This window comes from Apus apus, chromosome 19, assembly GCF_020740795.1.
Source record: "Apus apus isolate bApuApu2 chromosome 19, bApuApu2.pri.cur, whole genome shotgun sequence".
Lineage (NCBI taxonomy): Eukaryota > Metazoa > Chordata > Aves > Apodiformes > Apodidae > Apus > Apus apus.
In genome coordinates, this window is record NC_067300.1 from 9,959,117 (window position 1) to 9,985,412 (window position 26,296).

Here is a 26,296-nt window from a genome sequence, read left to right on the forward strand (position 1 = left end):
ATTTTCCCTTCACTTCTGATACCATGCCTATTTAAGACCAAATCCTAGCAAAATAAATGCTTGCTTTTACCCTATAGTCACAACAGAAGGAAAAATCTTCAAAAGTAAACAGCTTGCCAGGGAAAGATAGAATTCTCAACCTTGTCCCAACAAATCACAATATTCCTGTAGAAGCTGAAGTTTGCCATCAGCAACAGCTGGATCCAGCAACATCTGGATGGAACAAAGCTCCCTGGCATGCTTTGAAGTATTGATGAGTTAATGTTTAAACAAACAACCCAAAACAGCCCCCAAGAAGCCTACTTTGTCAGCATGCACTCAGAGCAGGGGCCCACACCACAGGAGCTCCAACTCCCCTGCCCTCAGCTGAGGGGGAGGCAGGAAGGGCCGGTTCGGGACTCAGGGGAGTCACTGGGACTCCTCATGTCCTGCTCAGGGCTGCTGGTCATGAGGGATGCAAAGCACAGCAGGCCTTAAGCCAGAGTCTACTGCCACTAAGACTCTACTTATAATCTCTAATCAAATAACTGAATCCAAAGATGGATTTAGTCCACAGCCAGTTCTGTCCCATATGGAAGGAGAAGCAGCCACCCAGCTTCATTCCTCACCTCCCTTCTTCTTGGGCAAATCTTGAGGATCACAGCAACTTTTGTGGTTGCCCTACAAAGACTAGATGAAAGTGGCATATTCTGATAAAAACTTCCTTGTCTCTGTATTTTATCACGTTTTTTCTTTTCATTTAAAAATCATCATAAGAGAAAGTGATGAGACTTCTTAATGATCAACTTAAAATGTAATGCAGTGTGAGAATCTAAGAGATACAATTGCTGCAGCACATTTTGAGACACCAGGATGTCTGGAAAGTTCAGCTTTTATGGAGATGCTTTTGACAGGTCACATTGCTCAGCGTATTTTCACCCTTTCTCTACTGCTCGCTAGAAATTTTAGAGAACAAAAAGAAAGGAGATGTCAATAAAGATGTAATTAGATTAGCTGCATCTCAAAACATTGTGATCCAACTCTAATTGGACAAACCAGTCTCTACTCGCTATTTGGTAACATAATCCCAGCCCTGGGTTCACAGCAGAGCTAGGGGCACTGCAGCATGCCAATTACTGCAGAAGCACACGATGGGTTTGGAGCAATTAATTTCACAGTGCTGAAAATGAAACCTTTTAAAATTCTGCAACCCATATCAATTCTTGTCCATTAAAATTTTTTAATGAACTGGGCCTGTCATCAGCTTCCTTGCTTAACACATTCTAAGCACTTCCAGTGGTCCCTCAATGTCATTTCTACAGCACATTCTGATTATTGCCATTGTCCTGCACTTGGTATTTTATTTTCTGTTGTTGTAGCCTCTAAGTGCCTCTTAAAACCAAAGCAGAATTACTGTGAGCCAAGAGCTACCATATCCTTCCCTTCTTCATGAGACATGGAGGGATAACTCACATACAGTCTGTAGAACTTCCAGCAGGGCCTGTCCTAATCAATAGGAGAAAGGTTAAAAACTCTTAAGGATGAGACAGATAAATAATTGGAAAAGCAAGAACAGAGAGCAAAGATAAGGCACCTCTAACATTTGTTTCACAAAACTGAACAGAGTAGTTGAGGTGAGTTCTTCCTGAGCAGGATGAGCAATAGCAGGAGAAATAAATACTCTCCAACTACAGAAAAACAAAGGTAACGTTTCACTGATCTGAACTGAAGTAACATTGACAAACATCACATTTAGAAGTCCCTCTCACATGTCTAACTCATCAAAAGCCACATGGGCTAACGTAACAGACAAGAATTGATACTGAAGTTGGCAGATTGCCTGATGAAGGAATAAACCAAAAAGCCCTCTAGGAAAGAGAAAGGGTCTAATTCAATCTGCTTTCAAAGGGCTTGGGCAGAATGATCCTCAATATGAATGCTGGGTCATTTTGACTGATGGAGAAAAAAATTGTGTCAGCCTCCAAAATGAACCAGAGCAGAAAGATCAATCTGAAGAAAGCCACACATATGACTTCATACACTCTGGGGCAGAAATAAGGCTTGGAATAAAGAGGTGGTGCTTGAGAAGTGTTTGAATAGCTGAAAACCTGACCAGACTTCCAAGCGACAGCCAAGGGACGCAGGAATCAGCCCAGCACTCCAGCAGCCAGCTCATCCGGGTGATTAGCAAATGGAAAACAAACCACTGATATTACTATAGCTAGGTTATTGCATCCTTGTTTTTATAAGCACTAAACTCACCCCAAACAATGCAAAAGGCACCGAGGAGCCTGAGGAATGAGCCCCCGCAGAGCAAACCCTGCGGAACTCCATGGAGCGAAGGAGGGGGACGCGAAGACGCTTCCCTGCATGACAGCCCTTGTTTTCTGATCAGCAGTAGCTGCAACACCAGTGTTCTGCTCAGTCTCTCCAGGTCTTTATGCACTGAGTTCTGACCCTTGTAAACCACCCTGGTCACACAAGGATAACCTCACACTATGGTTAGTGAGATAAACGCAGCAATCAACAGCAAAATGGACTGCATCACCATCAAAATCTAGGAGACTTTTTTGCACAGTATATTTTCATATTTCTATTAAACATGACATCAGTGGAGATTATGAAACAGAATAAACTGACAAAAAACCTGAAAAAAATGAATACAAATATTGGAAAATGAATGCAACAGAGCCACACAGGTGACTTCCAACTTCTTTCTCCTTCTTTAAGGGAGTACAAAATTGCTCCTCAATATCAAGAAATTCAGAATAGCATGAGGATTTGGAAACTGTCTTTGAAACATACAAAAGAGAAACATTACTGAAAGGCCTATTTAAGTCAAGACCCACATTCCTCTTGCAGTCAGTGGACAAGGTTAGACCCATTGGTCACTAACACAGCAGGAAACACCTCCTGAAGAACCTGCCACTTCAACATGTTACATCGAAGGACAAAGTACATAAATACAAAACAGGAGTTAATTTAATGACATTAATTTAATGCAGATCCCATATTCACCTCCCAGAAACTATTACTTTTGTGCTCTATCAAAGAAAGGAAACATTTAAAGTGAGAAAGATGTATGATCCACACAGCAGGAAAAATTAACCACATTTTGTGCAAGAAAATAGTAAGATCTTTTGTGCAGTAAGTTCTACAAAACCTCAATTAGACTTTCTACCTAACTACACAACACTCAGAGGAGAAAAGTCAAAGTGACACACATTAATATTTACAGGCTGCTCTCTGAACAGAGTGACATTAAGCCAGTATTTGCTGCTGATCTGGCAAAAACATGAGACACCCCACATTGGGGCTCCTCCTGCTCAGAAAATTAGTTCATCATATTTGACACTTGCTAGAGCCACAGACTCCAGAGGAGAGAATCATACCTGACATACATTAAAAAGAAGAAAAAATAATCAGATCATCACAAATAAATTTCAAGGCTGAATTCCAACAGAACACTGAAATGGTACTAACAGAGAATAGCACTCAAGAAAAGATAAACTAGCAATGAAACAGCAATGCCATAATGGGTGACAAAAGAAAGCCACTCATTTTAGTGGGCACAATAAATTTGTTGGTTTTATAACAGCCATAGATTAAACTACATTTCATTTTCAAAGTGTTTCAATTCTTTCTTCTGTCAATGGCTATTTCAGTGCTGAATAAAAGTAATTATATTACTTACAGGGCTGCACCTTCATCATCTCTAGCATTTTATTATTCCACGAGCAACTCATAATTCTAATGACAAACACATCATATTACTATGATTTCTTTGTCAAGAGAATAAAAAGCTTCGTTTCTGTCTAGAAATATGCAAGAAACTAAGGATGTATATGCAAGAGATCATACTGGGACACTAAATAAACAACAGAGTCTCTTATTATCTCCAGATTAATTAGCATTAACAAACTAGGGCATAAATATTTCTGACAGGACAGGAAAGCAGGTCATGAGCATTGATGAGGTGATAAAAATTATCTTCCAAAGCCATTCAGAGCAGACCTGCTCCAAATGATACAGCTTGCAATGACACCACCAGTCCAACAGTTTCCATCTCATATCAGTGGAGAACAGAGAGGATTTGCACACAAGACAGAGTCCTTTTCACTCCTCACATCTACTGCAATTTCAGAAAGAATACATTGCTAATAATTAAACAAACGATGAAACTAAAACATTTTACTACCATAAAGATTCAAAAATTGGCACAAAAAGTAGAATTTTGCAAAGCCTTTTCAAATGTTTCCTGTTGGAGGCACAGCATCAACAATGATTTGCATCAATGATTACCTTAATTAAACTGCTGTTTACATAAGTAACGTTGATTTACTTCAAATGTTGTTCAGTGTCATTAGACCATTCATTTAACTGTGCAAATTTCCTTTAGCTGAAGTCTTAGAATCACTGAATGGTTTGGGTTGGAAGGGACCTAGAAGATCATCTAGTTCCAACCCCCCTGCAAGGACAGGGACACCTCCCGCTACACCAGGTTGCACAACGCCTTGTCCAACCTGGCAAGTCTTCTCCTACCTTCAGCAGGCTGTGATCAGCACCTCTGCTGCAAGAAGGAAATCCAGAGCAAATTTAACCCTATACAAGCTTTATGCAGGCTTCTCTGTAGAAACATCATAGAGCACAGTCCAACCCCTCAACTTGACCACACAAGGATTCCGCTCAAAGTCAGGCACAGCCAGGCTTTCTGACCATGGTGCCTACTGGGTAAAATGCCTTGGATAAAATGCACACTCTGATCCCTTCCCAGTCCAACAAAGGGACACGTGCAACCTGCTCTACATGATGCTCTGAGGATGTTAAGTAAAAAACAACTCTACGTTTCCCCAGCTTTTTCTAACTTTAGATTTCTCATTCCAGGAGAAAAGCTCCCTCCTGATGATACAATGATCTGGTGCATATAAAGGCTGGAATTGTGTAGGAAAAATTAAAGAGATCTCTATTAAGAGATCTGACAAGCTGATTTTATTCAACTTACATTTCACTGCTGCGTGTCACATAAAAGGAGGGAGGGGAAAAAAATAATCAAAACTCCATAAAGATGAGGAAAAATTAAACTAAAATAAATTCTGAGCTATTAATCTTTCCTGATAATTAAGTACTTCAGGATGACTTCTAAAACTCACTTTCACTTAGATGCTTCATTTATTTTAATATGGGAGATAATTAGAGGGAAATCAAATCCATCTCCACAGCAGCGTATTTACCTGAGATGCAGCTCAGACTTCTCAGTATTTCCCTTGTGTTCAAACTTATATATCATTAAAACTTTACTTGAATTAATGTCCATTACCTAATTAGCATCACAACTAGGCTCTGCAATGCTTGCTGCTGGTCAGCTGTCAGCAGAGGATTTCTTTCAGATTATTTTTCTTTTTTTCTATTAACAAGCCAAATCTTGCTTTTCCTGCTGCCAGGTGCAATGAGACTAGCAGAAGTATGACAGTGGAGGTGAACTCCTGAGCAGCTCTCTATCTCTGGTCGATTATGAGTTGCTATTTTTGTCCTGCAAGCAGAGGAATGACACAATCTCCCTACAGTTAATGGTGGGAGGGTGTGGAGGGGGGACATGGGGGCACACGTTAGAACTGCTGAAATGTGCTGGAATGAGTGAGGGGCAGGAGCCAAAGGGAAAAAACCTCTGCTAGTGAAGGTGAGGCAAAAGCAAGTGGTGCTCAGTTCTGCTCTCCAGTGCTTTTACTTTGGTGCAAAACTCCATTAGTGACCAGGATGAGGTCCTTGAAGCTCACAGTAAGATCATGTCTCTCTGAAGAAGTCCCACCAGAAGTACTTGGAAGAAGAATCATAGAATCACTCAGGTTGGAAAAGACCTTCAAGATTACCAAGTCCAACCATCAGCTCTATACCCCCATGACCACTAAACCATCTCCTGAAGCACCACATCTACCTCCAGGGATGGTGCCTCCACCACCTCCCTGGGCAGCCTGTTCCAAGGCCTCACCACTCTTTCAGTGAAGAAATTTTTCCTTCTATCCAATTCGAACCTCCCCTGGCTCAACTTGACCCCATTTCCTCTTGTCCTAAAGGGGTAAATCTGAGCTGACTGGGTGGGCAGTTGCTGTATGTCCACAGGAAAACTGACCCAAATCTTGCCCTTTGCAGCAAGCAGTAGGACTGACTCGTGGTGAGGACACACAGATATTTATCAACAAGATGTTCTGTTAACCAGATTATCCTGAACAAAAGCTGCCATGAAGAGCCAATGGTTTTATCTCATCACCAACTAATCCTGTTATGAACTATGTGGTACTCAAAATGCACCAGAGAGAAATCCTCACTTGAATGAGTGTTCCACACATGCCAGTGCTCTCCGGAAATTTACGTGTAATTATAATTTGCCTTTTTTCCATATCTAATATGTAGTTAATGAATGCCTGACATAACTTCAGCATTAAAAAAAAGAAAAAATTACTACATAATTACAGGTTAAAAATTTATCTTTTTCAGCTCTGTGCACTGGAGTAATCTTAAGGGTGAAGAACAAATAAAGGCAACACACAGTAGAGACTGCAAGACATTCTGCACACTGACCACAGCAGCCTCTGTGTGGGGCACAGCCTCTAAAAGAAGTTTGGTCTTATAATAATATTACAGCAATACAGAACTTTAAGTATTAGCAGTCATGTCTTGCTCATGGAACTCTGTCTACACAAGGACAGGTAGTTTGCCCTTGAAATCATTATAGGGCATGAATAACACATTTAAGCTTGCCACCAGGTACCAAGAGAAGACCAAAAGTGACACTGCAAGTGGAGGCAGGACTGGAAGCAAGAATTTCAAGGGGCAAAAAAAAAAAATTTCCCTTTCATGTCTCCAAGGAAATGCTTAAAACAAGGTGTTTCAAAAAAGGAAGATCTTCTTTCTCTCAGCCTAATTCCACCACAAGCATTTCTGTGCAAGCTGCTTCAGGCAGTCCCTCTCACTTCCAGCTCACAGGTGTAACTGCTTCTTCTCAAGGAAGCCACTTCTAAACACAACATTCGCACCTTCCAGCTCCAATGGGGAAATTCATTCAGAGCAATTTGTGGCTTTAAAGCAAATTAACACACAGATTTGCATCTCGTGACTGTTCAGAGGCCTCAAGTACAAATCAATAAACCCAATTTCCTAAATTGTTTGCACCAGTTCTGAATCAAAGGGAAGCTATTCCAGGGGAACTGATCAAGCTGGATTTCCCGTCAGTCTGTGGACCTTTCATGTCCTTGGGCTGGAGCACCTACACAGCTCCTGCCACACTTCAGCTGCCCCTGTGGAAGGAGCTGTGAGGAGGCCCCTCAGTGGGCTGGCTGCTGCTTCTGCTGAACACAAATTACCATGAACTGGTATTCTCCCAGACCTTCCCCTGGCCAATTCACAAATCCAACCACTCTTGCCATACCACACCACCAATTCATGTCCTACCAGTTTATTCAAGAGAGTTAACACTGTGGATGTAAAAGGAGTCACACAGACGGTCCAGAACTCATTGTCCTGAATGAACTAGCATCACTGGGGAAAATTATTTGTAAAATTCATAATTACTGCAAGGCATAGATGCAAGAAGAAGGAAAGTCAACACTTACTGGATATCCTTTCTCTTTTTTTTCTGAGGGTCCACCAGCCGTAGAGTGTCTCTGATAACAGCAACTTTCACTTCTTCATCAACAGGGCTTGGGACATTTTCAAATACTCCAGGAGAAAGCTTGAAATGACAAAGGGATACAATTATTCAGCATAGAGCTAAGGATTATTTATTCCACATTTGCTCAAACTTTGTGCATATCGTGTATGGTTTAAATGTACAATGATAGATCACAAAATACTTCTTAAAGGATATGGAAACAGCTGAACACTTTCAGTATAATACTAAAAACATTTTGGCAAGTTTCTCTAGTAAACTCAAATATTTTAAAAAGATTGTTGCCAACGTTACCACTCACATTATGTATACAAACATGAAAAAAATTATTACTAACCCTCTAAACACAATTAAATCAACTGCAGGGGATGATGAATAAATGTATTTATGGTAAAGATGATGGAGAGGTTTCACCATTCCAATAAGTCATTTTTCAAGTGTATAAGATTAGCAATGATTTCAAAGCAGAAAATTACAGAGAAGCTTGGAGGTTTCATATTAGCAGACAGCTTTCATCTTTCAAACAGGAAAAAAGACCAGAAAACCAAACCTAAACAATTTAATTCCAATCTCACTGTCACGTTGAGGGGTCTTACCTCTTGCTCATGTTCTATCCTCATGCTGGGGTTTGCATTTACTTCTAGTAACATGGGCTTCAAGTTTTTCATCAGGAGGATGTCAAACCCTAAAATCTGTGCATAACAAAACAAGTAATGTGTTACTTCCACTCTCCTCACGGCGTGGTCATCCCCACGTCAACGCTCAGGAGGAAGAAACATTTAAGGGACAAAAAAGAAGTAACTGAGAAATATGCTGTATTGCTAAATAATTACTGAAACCACTTGTCTTTGACACTAATGGCAACTTCCACACTACCCCAGTCTCTAAATACTGCATCTACAACGTAGAGCCTCAGCACCTAGGACAGGTGGGCCTTCAAATTGCCATCATAGCTGCATCAAGAATCTGCAAAACTTCATAGCTGTAACATCTAGAAGATGGAAACTGGAGTTAATACTGCTACTAATAATTGACACCCACTGGCAATTCTCCACAGATGTTTATGGCAAGTAGTAACATAGGTGAGGAGACAGATTTGTAAGGAAAAACTTGAGAACCTAAGCTCTGAGCTCAGGAGATGCACAGCCCAGGTTGTTCTGCTCAGTGGTTGCACTACAGCCAAAACCAGTGATCAGCAAGATAATTAGAGAAAGCTTTTAGAAAAGAAATTAAGCATCCAGAAAATTAATCCATGCATAGAAATAATTACATTCCTGGCAGAAATGCCAACCTACCTGGAAGCAAGTTGGCCCAGGCTTTCCTGCTGGTATGTCAGACTGATAGTAAACTTTCAGTTCTGGCGTCAGTGCAATAATTGTTTTAATCACCAGTGAAATAATATCTGACCACAGCTTTTTGACATCAGCTCCTCTGGAAGACAGTCTGCACAGGATGCTTGAAAAAGTCCTTTTGCTGCCAGTGTTTGCATTGTCAGAATGGACGAAGTTCCCGCTATGGATATTGAGTGAATAGTTAGTTAAGTGCATAAAAACCTGGTGCAAATTTTTTAGAGTGGGTTCTTGATAGGGCTCTGTACAAAATCTAGAAAGTCCATCTTTGGCTATATAAATTTCTAAGGGCTCTAAAGATTTCAGTAAGACATAAAGACGAATGTCAAATTTCAGTTTGTCGACAAGCAGCGGTTTGCAGATATATTCCTGGACCACAGCGGGTCGGATGCCTCCCGTCAGCCTAATGTCACTTGGGTCTTTAATGAGGTAGATTCCATCCCCTTGGCACCCTCCATCAGGCTTTACAATAAAAGTGGGCTTCCAGGATGGATCGCTGTCTTTCATCATACGAACCTAGAAGGAAAAGAATTACACCGGGGAGAAGAAGGGCTGATACTAGGAAAGCCAACAAATTGCATTCGTAAACAAAAATAACATGATGACAACACTGTAGTAGTAAATGCCTTGCAGAAAATGTAGAAGATAAATAGTCCTAACGAGCACAAACAAAAAATAATGAGTAGGGAGTTACTAGTGCAGATAAAAGGTCATTTGATTTAACGAGGCATCGTGTAAAGTATTCAAGTTATTCTTTCTAATGTTATATATCAATTTCCCAGATGAAAAGCTGCATATCTCATGGGGTCCAGTGCATTAGTCACTAATGTGTGTGAAACTGCCAAGTTAAACTTTCATGCTGTATTTTGAACAGCTACTGACAAAGATAATCATTAACTTAAGGGAAGGCACCTTATTTATTGAGGTATAAATGCAGACATACAATACTGGGAAAAGGAAAGATAAAGTAAAAATTTGGCACTGATACCTTTTTCCACCACTGAATATTTTTCACAATCAGTACCCAGCATTAGTAAAACTAGGAAACACTGAGTCACATACAATAGCTGATATTACACAGATACCCAAATCTTACTAAATAAGTGGAATGTGAATGTATTGATCCAACGGGCACATGCCAAGCACAAAAAGAAAAACTAAGGAAACTGGTATTAATTTGCAACTGGTCTGGAGATCAAAGACTGAGCAACCAGTGGGAAATGAACTGCCACATTACCCACCTTGGCAGCCCTTTAACCTCATGGTAAAGCAACAGAACCCTAGTGAGGAAGGCTCTGTAGCTCCCTCAGCTCCATTGCTGGTCTCTGCATGTAGATAAAGTCCATATGTGTATATATTTATGTGCATATATTCACAGGTGTAAATACAGTAGCACTACATTTGTAAATATTTAGGAGGAAATAAATTGTTAGAGCACAAATTGAAGTTTATCAAAATGCAACTATAAAACCCATGTTTCAAAGAAAAGATTCTGGAGGACTGTAGCTTATGAACCTCTTCACAGCACTGGCACAGGGAACCCTGCCCAGGAGCGCAGCTAAAGAAGCCACAGGATGCAGGTTAACACCTTTACCAGCTACTCCTGGGATTTGGGAGAATAAAGTGCTCTTCTTTTTCAAACAGGGGGATGTCACAGCTCAGACCACACTCTTCTTGCACTCACAAGTGCTACAGCACCAGACCTGCAGCTGCTGCTCTCCCCAGCCAGCCCCTGCCCACCACAGCCCTGCTGGGGGTGACACAGGCCCAGGGCTCCCCAGCAGCAGCTGCAGATTGACTTCAAGAAGCCTGAGGACTTCAGTTGACAAAGAAAAAATAATCAATTGCCACCATCAGCCCTGAAAGCACAGAATGAAAGAGAAAAAATCAGCACAGAAGGAAGGTCAGACCACAGTGGTTACCAAAGAACATCCTCTGCCTGGGCAGGAGGCACAGCTCTGCCAGCAGCCACAAGGGCTCCTGGCTCCATCCTACCTGGTGACTCATGTCACTGAGATTCACACTGCTAAAAGCCTCCCCACCAACTGCAGCACAAATTGGAGGTTCATGATTCAGACTAGGATTTTTCTCACAAAGTGTTGCACTAACTTAATGAAAGATTATCCTCCAAAACAGGTCCCTTTGAAGGATGAAACGGAACAATGGAGACCAGGCTTATATAAACAGCATGTGGATAAATAGGTCCAAGTAGATCAGCAGGCCTAGATACCCAAGGAAGGAAAGCAGGATTTGTGCCCTAGTCTTTTTACCACTAAAGAGTAATCTTCCCCTGAGGTGACATTACCCTGCACACCAGAGGAGTCTCTCTGGTTCACACATTAAGTCAGAATCCCAGAAAAAACCTGGTTAATCCTAAAGCTCCAGGACTAACCATACCCCACTATGACTCCAGGTGTAGGTATAAAGTGCCAACCGTGGTCTGCTAGGGCAGAAACTACTAAGGAACCTCTACAAAACCAGGCAGGGCAACCTGCCTCCCGTTCCCACATTTGTTGTTCACACCTCAGGCTACTTTTGCTCTGCTGCTGCAGCACCTTTTCAAAAAGGTAACGTTTTCTGGGGACTGTTGTTAAAGATGCAACAGCAACCTGCTTCTGAAGTCCTGCATTTTAATAAGCATTGGTCTAGTAGAGCTCATGCTTAACTCATTCCATTTAGCTGGAAAGGAATTACTTTTCTCAGTCATTTTCTAGCCCATTTTTTGATGGACTAGAAGGCCTGGATAATACTCAGGTCTTCCATTCCATTAAAACTCGCACATGGCAGATGAAGATAGGACAGTGGGGAAAGGTGGAATAGCAATCCAGAGTCAGTCTGGTTTTCAGCAGCTTGAAGAAAGCAGATGGATTCTTGATCTTGAGGGAAATTGCTGACAGTCATCTTCAAATTCTCCACAATCCACTCAACTATATTATTCCAAATTCTCATCACGAGGAGGCTTGTCCAGACTTAGAAAACTCAGTAATGTAGGAAAATTACTTCAAATGAAATGAGATAGATCTGTGGACTTAGCTTGACATATGGAAACTATCTTTAAAAACATATTAACCATTTATAGCCAACTGCAAGAGAAGGGTATGATACTAATGGTAGAAAGTCTAATCCAGTTGCAGGTTTGTCTTTCATGAGGGAACTCAGGCTGAATGAATAGTGTTCTGAAAAAAATGCATATAATGAGCTGTAAGATCTGACAGCACAAAGACTAGAATATTCACATCTATACCTAAGAGGTATCAAAAAGTTGAAAACCTGATTAAACTACCAAAAATATGCTGTGCAAGAAATTAGACTGTCCAAATTAGATTCTTATTAAAAATTAATAATTCTAGGGCTATTCATCACCCTCACAGACAACACAAAGAAGGCAGTCTGACAGTAATCAAGGCCCTGGCTTGAATCTCAAGCTAGTTACTTTTCAGAGACTGGAATTTCCTATTAGAAAGAAGTTCATACAGATTCTAACAGATTCTTCTCTGTTAGTGAAGGGGTGATCACTGTAGCAGCTGAGAGATCTGCTCATCCAGAACATCTGCTTCAGTGCCATGTAACTACTGAGCACTTTAGAAGGTAAAAAATAGGTGAGTATTGAAAAGAGCTAAATATTTATTTACTTAGTAGAATTAACTTTTAAGCCTTTGTTAAAAATACCTGTCACCATTTCAGTTTCATACTAATGACACCAAGAAAATGGTAGTTCCCATAGTATTTCCCAACATGAAGCTAATCCAGAACAAACTCAGGAGTGCAGCTCTCCCATTGATTACTGCTAATTAGTATTACATTAGCTGCAGTGTTTTCTACCTGGATTAAGGGATGAGGGAAAAGCTGACAGCACATCAATAATTTATTGATACAGATGTATGATAGAAGTTCATGATCACGTCTGCAGAACTGAGGCACAGTAGGACTATTTGAGAGAGAAAATGTTTTGAAATGCTGTAGTGCTTCAGGAGGGGGCAGATTAAAATTCTCAAGAAGTTTCTTCTTTCAGTGATAACTTCTACTAGAGGCAAAATTTCATTGGTGCTAATTTCTCTGCCCAGCTCTTTGCAACAAAATCCTGCACTACAAACAGCACCAAACCATCTTCTCATGTCTAACCTATCCCTGCAGCGATACAGAATGTGACCTGTGGTAATTAACTGTGCCCTAGAGGACTGGAACACTACTAACAGCAAAGGTCCAGCAAGGCAAGCTTCAGCACAAGCCATCTGGAGCACCACACCGAGCAGCTGCAGCCCACAACAGGGAGCTTTCCTTCCAGCAGCACTGGAGATGGCCAAATGCTCTTTTGCTCAGATAAATGCACACACATTCGTATATGCAGGTGGATGCCAGTTCCAGCAGGCAGGCATCACACGTCCTGCTTGGAACATGCTTGGGAATGAGCTGCAAATTGAGCCTCAGAGATCTGACATTTCCAGCTGCATTAGGGTCCCCTGACTGTAAGCAAACCAAACCAGGTAAGAACAAACAAACAACAGACAAAACTGGGGAGCTCCTACCAAGAACTCATGAAACTGCAACTGAAAAGTGTTCTGAACCCTTTAGGGTTCACAGTAGACTTGGAATGTTTTGGTTTGTATTTTTCTTGCTTTGGAGTGGTTACATTACAAACCTGTGTTTAAGCAGAACATAAACTCTAACAACATCAAATACAATGTTTGATAACAAGAACTATGCTTTTCTCAAACACAGATGGAAGAACATATGCAAAGGAAACTCCTAGGAGTGTGTTACTGGACATCTGTTATTCTTGGAACAAAAACCGGATCGTTTTCACTCCAGTAACAGTGCAACCAGAGAAGTGTTTATGTGCAGTGCCACCTGCTGCCAGCGTGCGGGGCCGTGCTGCCACCTGAGGGACAGCCCCACCGTGTCACAACCCACACTGTGACACCTGAGGGACAGCCCCACCGTGTCACAACCCACCCTGTGACACCCGAGGGACAACCCCACCGTGTCACCTCAGGGACAGCCCACACCCTCCAGAGCCAGGCAGGCACCATTCCCCAGGAGTCATGTCTGCAAGCCCAGTGCACCCTTGGAACGTTTACTTCCAAGTTATTTGCACTTCTCTACTTGTCATTGCTGAATTGATTGGGTAATTTACATTCCTTTTACGACCAGGGTCTCACATCTAAAGCAACAAGGCTGAGGCACTGCTGGGATTTTACTCATTTTTACTGTTTCTAGCAGCACCACGGCAATGACCCAGCACACTTGAAGAGTATATACTGAAAGATGTTCATAGATTTAATCAGATTGTGGATATGCTAATTATCCAAAAAAAGTACCACAGTAGAGAAGTCTAAAGTCCATACTTTTTTCTCTCACTTTTCCAAGCAGGGGATACTGTAGAATACAAGACTGCACTGGGCAAGTCAGACAGGACTTAAAACAAACACAATGTTTTAAAAAATATTTTTTAATAACTGAACTAAACACCAACACACAGCACCACTCACTTTAAAAAAAAGCCCAGAAAGAATGGAATTTTATTTCATTCCAAGTATTTAAACAAAGCAATGGTCTGACAAGAGATGCAAACAATTATTCAGGAAGATGTGAGTGTATCTAACAAGTACAAATGCTGGTTTGAAGAATTTGGCTACAAGAGGCAGGATGGACCAAAAAAGATTTCAGTGACAATGAGGCTGGTGAGGAACCACACACACACACACCACTGTACTGGAGCCTCCTCAGCCCTTTCAAACTCAGTAGAATACGAAAAGAAAGGTCATGGTTCTACCATGTTTCATTTTGAGACATCTCTTCTGGCATTGCAGAGAAGCAGAATTGTTTTTAAGTTTATTCTAGATCATAACAAACAAAAAGCAGTTCATCCAAACTATGTTTGAAGAAGGCTCCAGGGAGATCTTAAAGAGTATCTTCCAGTATCTGAAGGGGCTCCAGGAAAGCTGGGGAGGGTCTTTTCACCAGAGAGGGCAGTGATAGAACAAGGAGTGATAGTTTTAGACTAAAAGAGGGGAGATTTAGGTTAGACATCTGGAAGAAATACTTCAGCATGAGGGTAGGAAGGTGCTGGAACAGGTTTCCCAGGGAGGTTGTTGATGCCCAGTCCCTGGAGGTGTTCAAGGCCAGGTTGGATGGGGCTTGTGCAGCCCGGGCTGGTGGGAGGTGTTCCTGCTCATGGCAGGGAGGTTGGAACCTGATGGTCTTTAAGGTCCCTTCCAACCTTCACCATTCTATGATTCTGTGATTTTAGTTCTTCTAGATATGCAAACAGGATTTCAAGAAATGTATCAAGTATTTTATTTCTGTTTGAGGGTTTGTTTTTTTTGTTTTCTGTTATACATCTTTCATCTAGCTGTATTGTTTTCATCCCTGGATGTGTTTAAAAGTTGTACAGATGTGGTGCTTGGGGATATGATTTAGGGGTGAACATAGCAGAGTAGGTTAAAGGTTGGGCTTGATGATCTTGAAGGTTTTTTCCAACTTAAATTATTCTATCCTATGTCTGATCTCAGGCAAACTGAAAAAGATGTCAACCACAGCACCCAAGTGTGATTATAAATAATGTGACTGGTATAAAAAAAAAAATAAAGAATGCTATGGCAACAATATCCAACAAGTTATACTGTTCTGAGAGTAAAAGTAGTCTAACCTCATCCACAAAGAGGGGAAATTCTTCTGGCAGGATCCAGGATCGAGGATAGAAGTTATATTCAAGAGGAAACAGGTCCTGCATGGTCCGCACGGCCCGGCTCAGGGTGATCTTACGTACCATCTCTGTCATGCCTGGGGAAGAACAGACAATGCTTACAAGTGATAAGAAAACTGCACTCCAGTCTTATCCTAAAGGTAAATAGTTATGTCATGACACACCCTACTGGTAGCTACTTTAGTCGTTGCTTTCAATAAAGCTTTTAAAATTTCTAAATTTGACAACAAATTTGTAGCATTTCCCTGCCAAGTGTCATATTGTGAGTATTACTGTATCATGGTAGGAAAAAAAATACTAAAAATACAGTTCAAAATAAAAGAGGGAAGTCAAGTAGTAACTACTGTCTTTGCCATAATCCCAAATTACTGCCCTGGCCTGCTGTTGTTCCAGGAATAGGTAAAAATGTTTAAGTATCAACGGCCCCTTTGCATTTACTTAGCTCTTATTTAAGTAACTACGTCAGCAGGAACAGGTTATTTGTGAGCAGCCAAACTTAGCTGCCCTCCTGCAGCTTTGAATCTCGTGCTTGGATCATGTCATTTCCAGATCTGTGTGAGCTCTGGCAGAAGCTTTTCCCAAGGTCAGGGCACTTGGGGTTACTCCCATGTTGTTTATACACTTTCAAATATTCCAGCTCTTAAGGTTCACGCTGCAGATTCCTTCTCAGGAACAACACCACCTTGGAGCTTCTTTCCTACATGGTCAGAAGTTTCCACAAAACCTACAAGACCCTAGTGGTCTGTGACTGCAAATCTCAGTCGAGCATGGTTGATTTTGGCCAAGAGGTTCCAAAGGCTCAAGAAGAACAGAAAATGACAGGGGATACACACACATTTGCTGAAGTCTTATTTCCATCGGGAACATGACTCAAAAGCTATTTCTGTGGAAATGTTTCTGAGTCTTCCTGAGGACCAACCCCTTCAGATTCTTTGAATCTCTCATAAGTAACTAAGAAAAGCATCAAGATTTCTTCTTCAAGAGAAAGAATTTAGTATAACCCAGCATTGAGTCCTGGAAATCTAGTTCTGGAGGACTCTGGTTTTGACCACTGTGCAGGAGGCCACTTGCTTACCGTGTAGGAACCAGAATACCCAGGGGGTAACATCCATCTGACACAGCTTTAAACTACCAGAAAACTACACCATTCAACACCTGAACGTGAACTTCCCACAGACAGGAGAAGGTCAGGGTACATAAAGCATAAAGTCTGATATCTGAGGGTTCTTATTCTCACGGCATAACAGCAGCAGCAATAAATCTGAAGTAAAGGGCTTAGAGAAGTCAATAGCTAAGCTCTTAGCTCGTATTTAGAGAGATCTCAACAGGGATTAAACAAGAAAAAAGGGAGCTTAAAAATGCTGAAGAGTCATCACAAGATGAGGGCTGACACGAACTCTTCAATATTAAAAAAATCTACTTGAGGAACTGCTTTGAGCTTCTCCCTGAGATAGGTCAGAGCACAAAAAAAACCAAACCAACAAACAGGTTCTTTCCACTTCAAATAAAACCAAATCCAAAGATCCAGCACTGTCAACAATGCTAGATAACAGACAATAATTGCATACTTCACTTAAATTGTGGCTTCACACTCTTATTTCTCCTAAATTCATACATATGAAGTACCCTTTTCATCAAAAGCACTTTGTCCCCAAAACTAATTTCAGTTTAGAAACAGAGACACCCATTGTGCAGAAATCACCTACAAAAAATGCCCGAACTCCACGACTCTATGAAAAAACGCTCACATGCTGAAAATACTGTCAGCTGATCGGGCAGATCATTCACATTAAGGAACAGTAAAACACAAAAATAGTTAATATAATAGTCTTTTTTAAGAAGTAAGGTACCTGGAAACTTGTTGACTTGACCTGAGAATATATCATTATCATGAAATGATACCCCGTGCCAATAGATATCGCAGGGCAAGCGTCTGCCAAAAGGAAACTGGAAGAGAGACAGGAGACAAATTTTGAAGCAACCTGAAAATACTGATTCATTCCTTTCTTTTCTATATGCTCATATCAAGCATAAACAATGCAAGAAAAGCCTTCCGACTGTCAAAAGAAAACATGCTCTGTATTTTGGTTGCAGAACTAAAAGTATTTTGATCAGTTCAAGACTCTATCAACTTCAAGATGTCAAGAAACCATGAAAGGTTTCTGGAAACTGAAAACAAATGACTGAGAGGCATGTTCTGTGCTGAAAACTCCAAACTTGTTATCAGCCACAATTAAGGCATGACTCATTTGTAATTTAAAATGCTATTACAAGGAATAAAATTTCATTAGGAAGCACTTAATTCTGGCACAGCAACAGCAAGTGCTACAGCTGGGAAGTAAACAAACTCCAACAAGGTTTTATGTTGGGGTTATTTTCCTCCCCAGTTTAAGGGGTGATGAGCAACCATCAAGGGAATAAAGCACTAGAGGTCATGGAGGAGTTGTCATTACTGACAGTTACTAAACCAACTCTATTCTTTACAAGATCCCCAGTTACTGCTGAGAGTCCCATGCCCTGTATTTGTGCTCCCTCAGCCCTTTCCCAGATTGTTCCCACCGTGGTGGCCCTTCACCCCCAGCCAGGTAGCACCTCCATGGGCTCCCACTCCTGAGCACAAAAGGTTTCTGCTCCCTAGTACTTTGCTTCAGGGGATACATCTAGTTAGCAAGTTAATAGTAAGTTGTAACTGCAAAGCAGTCTCTGTGCTACACTGGTGTCCAAGCTGCAATAAATGTAAAATGGGTATCCAAAGCAGGGCATTTAAGTGAAATAACTGTATTATTAATTTCTATATATTCAGTTAAATGTAAGAATTTCTACAGTAGTCATTCCTTTCTGGTACCAATAGCCTGTAATTAAAGGAAAAGCCTGCAATTCAATTGTTCATTGAGCCTATCTATTTCAACTATTAAGAACTAAAGCAATTATTTCAACAATATTAAGCATTCTAGATTCTTTTCCCATTCACACAAGATTTCACCATAAATTGGAAAACTATATAGTTTACGTTCTGTTATCAAAAAAGTTCAACTTCTTTTAAGCAGTCTGAAGAGCTCTGAAACAGCACTGCCAATTACTGATAGCAAATTTCTAATAGTAATAAAATGGTTTAAAAGAAAAAAGCTAACAGCAGCAAGAACAAAAGCCCCATGAATTAGCAGTATCAACAATGCACATGAAAAAAAAAGTTAAAAATCAAACATTTGTCATCCATGTTATAAATAGTTTTGTGTAAAAAATACATACTCTTATTTTTCACACTTGTTCTCCTCAACACTGTTCCCATTTATCAACCAAAAAAACCCACTTTATCTGCAACTCCAGGTAGATGCTGTTTAAATATCGTATGTGATACACTCACAGGAATCTCTCCTATTACTAGGCTACATCTTTTTCAAATATGTGGGATATATTTCTGAGCATAACTTTTTAAGGACACATTTGTATGAACTATCTACCACCCTCATCACCCAATGACCCATTCACTTACTGGAAGAACCACAGTATTTTGCAGAAACTACTTGTTCTTTACTCCAAACGTAATTTTTCTTGCTTTAAAACATTTCTTAAAGTACTGGATTTTTTTTCAATATGACAGAAATAAAAAAATCTCATAAAGCTTTTGCTACTTCAATTAAATTTTCAGTTTCCTCAGTAAACAGCCTTGAAAAATTAATTTAAAATGCTGATTGAGCAATGCATCCTTTCTCTGCTTCCTTTCTCTCAGGGATGAGACAACCAACTTAAAGCCAGTGGAGTCTTCACTTATTTCATTATTATTCAGCCTGCAAAATCTGGTTTTGTATAAGTGAAAATTAATTCTGTTAGGCTCAGAAAGACAATCAGTGGCCTTAACCCTTCTCCACAGGTTTATCCAGAATACAGATGCAGTATTAGGTCTCCGAGCGTCCTTCCCACCAAACCCTCCACAAATTTATTTATTAAATGGAATTGAAATTAAAGGAATGAAATTTGCATTTATATAACACCTTTCATCTACAGAGGATATCAAAGCACTTCACAAACACTTGCACAGAAATCATTTCACAACAGATTAAGGGTAAGCAGCTTCGTGCAGGGAAACCGAGGCAGCGGAACCCACACCAGTGATTCTGCACCACTGCTTCCCTACCCCTGCCAAATCAAGATCAGCTGGATTTGTCCAAGGGAATCAAACTCACCTCATGAATGAGCTGGAAAGGCTTCTTTATTGCCTGCACTACACTTTTACATAAGAATAGTGTTTGGAAAGAAACAAACAAGTTTGATTATTTGGCTCCCCCTGGCAGCACCAGGCAGCTATAAATTAATCTTATCGTAGATCTTACAGCTAAAAAGGGGGCAAGTGAAGCAGTTTGCTGCTTTCATAGTAACTTCTGTCTTTGACCACCTTGTGCCAGCTGGAACAGCTGGTGTCAAAGCCAGGATGCTCCCAGCCCAGGGACTGGGGTGCTCAGAGCTGTGCACAAAAACCCAGAGCCTGCTCCTGGGATCAGTCCCTGCACTCAACTTCCAGCTTGCAATCAATTCATTAACTCTGAGAATTTATTACAAGACATTTTTAGTCAGAGTTCAAAGGCAGTTGTCACAGCAAAAAATAAAAAACCAGAAGTCACAAAGAGAACAATTGTTTTCACAACTTTGACACCATTAATCATCAATCACAGTCAAATTGGTCTGACAGATCACTCCTACCTCTGGACTGGAAGCCAATAATTTAAATTGTCTCACAGGTCATTTCAGTCACTTCCATCACATTTAATGACAAGTTAAATGACTCTTGTCTTCTAGTCAGTTTTTCCTAGCATGAAATTTCAACCTATTTCTACACCTCCACGCAGCCACTGAACAGCCGGACAAATGAAACACTTGATGCTGAGATATTTGATGCCCACGACATCTGCTTCTTCCATTTTCCTGCTAATTGAAAGCTGGCCACAGAAATAATTTATTAAGTGATGAATAAACTTGGGATGCAAGCTCAATTTGTGCCCATTATTTCATTTGGCATATCATGTTCATTTGAAGAATCCGACACACTAAATCAGATGGTCCAATCTAGTGATGGCAGCAACTGCCTCCCTGCCATGCATGTTAAGACACTGAAATGCTTTTCAAAAGGTCCAGCTTTTTAAAAGGCTGCTGACCCTGCCCCAGCCAGGGCCAGCATGACTGATCATTTATTTCATTGACTCAAGAGCTCCCACAGCTGAAATATAAGGAGGTTCCCCCCCCCATCTTTTTCTTCTGATAACAGAATCTCAAGTCGAATTGCTCTCTTGAACCCTTTCACCTCTTCCACACGTATCGGTGCCACGGAACAACCTGCTCACCCACACGTGCAATGTTTAGAGTATTGTTCCTTTTTTTTTTTTTTGGCTTATAGTGACATTTACCATATGTCAATTTACGAAAATTAACTCCTGCCATGTGGACAACTCTGCCATCACATGGTGCATTGTATCTTACTCCTACAAATTACCAGGGAGCAAATTGCAACAATAGGTTATTACTGCAACAGGCCTCCTTCAGGAGGGCAAGTGCAGCAAGATTTCAGAATGTACAACTTCAAACAAAAACCAAACCAAAAGCCCACCTGACACTGCAGTAATGTTATCTGTTAGACAGAACAAGTTATTGATAAAAAGGAGCCCACTTTAAAAAGCCTGTTATAGTGTCTCCTGCCTAATAAAATATTCAAGTCAACACAACCAGCAGCAAACACAGAGAAGAACAGAAACAAAGCAAAAGCAGCAATGGGAAAAAATGTAAAAGCGGTGAGGGAGAAAAAGGACCAAATATTCAATAGAGTAAATCAAAGCCCAAATCACAATCACCTTGAAAAATATCATTAAACAAGAGACAACAGCAGAACACCAGCCCTTAAAGCACTGGTATTTAAATATATGCATTTTGTTATGCTTCTAAGATTGATTGTTTTTTCCATTACTTTTATAGATCCTGCAAGAAACAACATCTGTGTTCCCTCTGCTGGTTCTGCTGGAACAGTGACACTATTTCCAAGACTCTGTGGCCACCAATGAGAGTTGTTTGAGCAAATATTTTAGTGTTACTTCTCTAAACATCTGGAGGCAGAACTTTCAAAATTATATGCAACTTGAATAAAAGAGTTTTGCTTTGATTTCTCTTTCTCGATGGTACAGCCAAACAGCACAAAGCTCTGTCTTTAGTCTCTTCTTGATGAGGAGCACCAAGTGGCCAGAAGGGGAGGCAACAGACTAAATGACAAGTATTGACTGAACTAATGGATGGAGGAGAAAGGATATTGAGGGTGACAGTAACCAGAGAAAGATGAAGTAAAGCCAAAAGCAGCTGCTGTTGTGGGGTGCAGAGCAGGAAGGAGAATGCTGATAATGCAGTGCAGCTATTGCAGAGGGGAAGGAGAGCCTGGGGAACAAGTCAATCTGTAGGACAGAACACCAAGCACAGAGAACCCAGGGGATAAATATTCAAAGCAGTAAAAGCCCAGAAAACAGGAAAGACAAAATTAACCAGTAAGTAGGGGTCATTACCAACATAATCTGAGGGAACTTAAATCAGTAACTCAGAAACACTGACTGGAGTGGAGCAGGACACCCTGCACATACTGAGCCGCAAGAATGAAGAAATGAAGTGTGAAGTCCCCCCTGCTCTGTATGTGACAGAGTAAAACATGGAGCAAGGCTGCTGGCAGACACTGCATGGGTGCACTGGGGGTAAGAGGAGTCAGAGGAAGAGGTTTTAATTTCATGCCTCTGTGTTTCATTACTATTTTGCCACAAGAGCAGGAGTTGAGAACTGGAGCCTCTGTGTAAGGAGACTGGAAATTCTCCCACTGGATTTAAATAACAAAATATTGAAATAAAACTTTATGAAGACAGAGAAGGAGAAGGCATTACTCTTCCCGGCAAGGGACACACATGTCTTCATGATACTAGGCATATAGGACATTATGAATAAACACATGTAATATTTACAGCCACTCTATCATCCAGAAAATAAATGTGAGTGTTTCACTCTGAGGTTAGGAACAACACAGAATATATTCTCTGCCCCAAGCCCACACACATTTTGTTAAAAAAGCACCAGGTGCACAGAATTATCCTGTGAGTGGGCGTTCCAAAGGCAGCTGTGTAATGAGGAGCAGGTGCCACAGATCAGGTTGCTGCACACTAAGAAACAGCTCATCCTCAGGTTTTATCCTTCCACTCCATGTCCCCTCCAGCTTCCCTGATTACAAGTACCCTTTTTCTTACAGAAGTTCCTCAAAAAGCTCCCAGAAGCCCTCTCAACCTCTATAAAGCAATTTATAAAGTTATTATGAAAGAAAACCTTTACAATTTAGGACAAATTTAGTACTTATTATAAGACACATATCGGAAATCTATTTGGGATTTCAATAGGGAGCTCCAAAGCAGCAGTTTTGTGCCCATACTGTCATAACTCCAGCATAAATAGGCAGACACTGAACTCCTCACACATCACAACCATATGACTCAAGCTGGGGGAACAAAAAAACCCCAAAGCCTGCTCTTCTAAATGACTGTGTATAGAGAAGGGATAAGTCTGTTACGTATGCTTTATTAGGTGGATTAATATTATTGCATTCATACACAATGCTCTCTGACATGCCTTAAAGTTAATCTGTGATGCAGAGGCTTTGCCATGGGATCAGCCAGTTGATCTATCAGGTCACACTTTTCTGTCCACTGCCGTGAGCCTTATGTCACGTACCCACACTACGAGGGAAGGATGAAAGGAAAGAAATGCAAATCGACCCAACACAACGTTTCTACATCAGGGCAGGTTTCTCTCTTGCCCTTTCCAGCAATCCGTTCAACTATGAAGCATGCTACCTGGAGCCCTGCTTTGGCTTGTGTAACTGGCGATAGCCCTGTTGGTCATGAATCACATCAGTCCGCAGACTTAACACCTAAACAGAAACAACCCCAGGGGCGAGAAGGCACCAGCCGGTAAGAGCCCCCAGCTACAGGAGCCTGCTGTGCCGCTGGGTCAGGGAGGCAGAGGAGGAGAAGGAGAAGAGGGACGAAGGGGAAACGCTGTGCCAGGGGCAGAGCCCCGAGGAAGGGACGGGAGGTTTCCCCAGCTCCGCCGGCCGAGCAGAGCTGGGGAGCGCAGGGAAGGGCCAGGGCTACCCCCGAGCCAGGGCCCTGCCGGTGCCGGGCAGAGAAGGGGGAAAGGCCCCGGCAGAGCGCCCCGAGGGCCGGGCGGGAGGGGCCGGGGGCTGCCAGGCGCTCACCTCCCTCCACCGGAGCTGCCGCAGGCTGATCTTCAGCGCCTCCAGCGAGGTCTTGGCCTTCGAGCTGTCCACCGTGACGCGGGGCCGCCGGCCGGCGCGGCCTCCATCGTCCCCCCCGCGCCGGCCCGGAGCCCGGCGGCCCCTGCCCCGCGCCCCCCGCCCGGGAGGGCCCTGCGGACCAGCCCCGCGGCGGCCCCGGCCCCGCTCCCGCCCGGCCTCGGCAGGTGGCACCTCCTGTCCCGGGGGCTCCTCGGCGGGGAGGGCCGGGGCCCCCGGGGGCTCCTCCGCCTCGCGGGCCGGGGCGCAGCCCTGCGGGAGGTCCCCGGCCGCCTCCATCCGCGGCTGCCTCGGCCCGGCCGCCCCCGCCCGTTGCCATGAGAGCGGAGCGCGGGACGGAGCGCGGCAGGGGCCAATCCCCGCCAGGCGGCGACCGCGCTGCCTCCGCCCACCGGAAATGACATCCGGGAGCCGCCTCGGCCATTTTAGGAACGGGCAGGGCTGCCCGCCTCTTCCGGGGAGGCCATTTCGGAGCGGCGCGGGCGGGGCGGCCATCTTGGAAGCGGGCGGGGCGGGGCGGGGCGAGAGCTGCCCCTGCCCGGGGCCCTGCCCCTCTCCTGCCCCAGCCCTGCCCCTCTCCTGCCCCAGCCCTGCCCCGGGCCCTGCCCCTGCCCTGCCCCTCTCCTGCCCCTGCCCTGCCCCTCTCCTGCCCGCGGGGCTGGGGCGGTAAATCCGCTCGTTATCGCCTCGGGGAGAGACACGAGCGCAGCAGAACCGGCCACGGGCGGGACGCGGGGAGCGGCGCGGGAGCCGCTGCCCCCGGGACAGGCCTGGGGAGGGGGAGGGATGATGGGGGTTCTGTGTGGGAGCTGGCTCCTGCTGCGGAGCAGGACTGAAACGGGACATCAGAGGAAATCATTTAAATGAAGGCAACATTTAAATAAATGGGGCTCCTAGTTACGTGTGCGTTACGATAAGCGGGTTGTGTCGAGGCTGAGCTCAGAGTGGCACCCGAGAGCAGCGGGAGGTGGGAAACTGCGGTACCTGCTGGATCCGGTTGTAAGGAATACCTGGATTAATGTCCCATTTTCACCTCACATGCTCCCCAGTAATGTGTAGAAACCAAGACATGAGGCACGACGTGCAGCAGCTGGCTCCTCTGCGGACCCTTCTCCACGAGTCAGCAGCGGCTGAAAGTCTGATCCCCAAGACACCGTCTTGTTTCAACAGCAAACGAGAGCTTCGCCTGCAGTCCTCGCTGTCCGCGGCTTTTCAGTGCTTCACCTGCCTTCCCCCCATTGCCCTCGCAGGCAACGAGTAAACCAACCAATGCAGTGCTGTCTGACAAAGTGACCAGGAAGGCTGAGGTCACAGCTCACTCTTGGTCGCTCTCAGGTTGCTATTAAATAACGTACATTATTTTTTTATAGCTGTGACAATTCTTCATTAAAAACTCGGGAGCACTTCCCTGTGCCGGCAGGAGCTCAGGGGCCTGTCGCCTTGGCAAGGCTGAGCTCTCCAACCGGTGTCTTTTCTGTGTTCACCACTGAAGGACACATCCTGGCTGTCTCACCAACACCACCGGTTGCAGTGAGATTTAGAACAGTGACCTGCCTCTTATTTCATTGCCAGGCCCCTGGATAAACATGTTTTAACACATATTATAGATTTATCCTCACCACTGTCAGCAGTGCTGAAGGAAAGACAGGGAAATAGTTAAGACAGGCCAAGGCATTTAAGAGGCTTTGGAGCTTGCAAAATACCAAATACAATTATTTCAAAGGAGAAATATTTTTATATCTAATTATTATATATCCATATTTCTTACAGGCTAATCATGTACTAGTTGTTTCTCTCCTGGAGAAGCAGTAATGTGTCAGATGGTTTGCACTGTATTGGAGGGATAAAACCTTAATTTCATGTTGAGATAAATAGAGATGGTCTGTAGTGTGCAGCGTGAAGTCAGGCTGTACATGGTGTTCAGGTACTGCCAGGTAGGGAAGCAAAGTATAGGTTGGGGAGTAATAAGGTAGCAGGGTAATTCAGAAGGAGAGTGCATCCCACTGAACGCTGCAGGCTGGATCCAGCAGCAGGAGAGAAAAAATATGGAACTTCAAATAATCTGTCCCCTTTTGAGGAGAGGGGAAATTTGCAGTCATGGTGTGCTCTTAAACATAAGCTTATTTCCTGAGACCCCTGCTCAGAGGGAGCTGCCGATAAGAACAAAGTGTTACTATCTCGTGGTAACAAGTGAGCAAGAATGTGTAATTCTGTCTAGGAGAACCATAGGTCCCTTAGACTGGGAAAAAGAGGAGGGAATTTTTTTCCTAAATCCTGAT

At 42.8% G+C, this 26,296-nt stretch overlaps 1 protein-coding gene across 2 annotated transcripts in view; it reads right to left on the minus strand.

Moving 5' to 3' along the window:
- The window catches only part of TTLL11 (tubulin tyrosine ligase like 11), a 37,988-nt gene extending 13,643 nt beyond the window's left edge, over window positions 1-24,345 (minus strand). The window contains exons 1-6 of one of the 2 annotated variants that reach the window (XM_051636733.1): window positions 23,961-24,344; window positions 17,548-17,644; window positions 15,641-15,774; window positions 8,938-9,507; window positions 8,239-8,334; window positions 7,587-7,705 (exon numbers count right to left, since the gene is read on the minus strand). In XM_051636733.1, the coding sequence (XP_051492693.1) occupies window positions 7,587-7,705; window positions 8,239-8,334; window positions 8,938-9,507; window positions 15,641-15,774; window positions 17,548-17,644; window positions 23,961-24,296 (1,352 nt within the window). In that variant the 5' untranslated portion in view covers window positions 24,297-24,344. Of the gene's footprint in view, window positions 1-7,586; window positions 7,706-8,238; window positions 8,335-8,937; window positions 9,508-15,640; window positions 15,775-17,547; window positions 17,645-23,960 lie in introns of both variants that reach the window. The other variant, XM_051636734.1, reaches the window with a different exon arrangement.
- Between the last annotated feature and the right edge of the window lie 1,951 nt (window positions 24,346-26,296).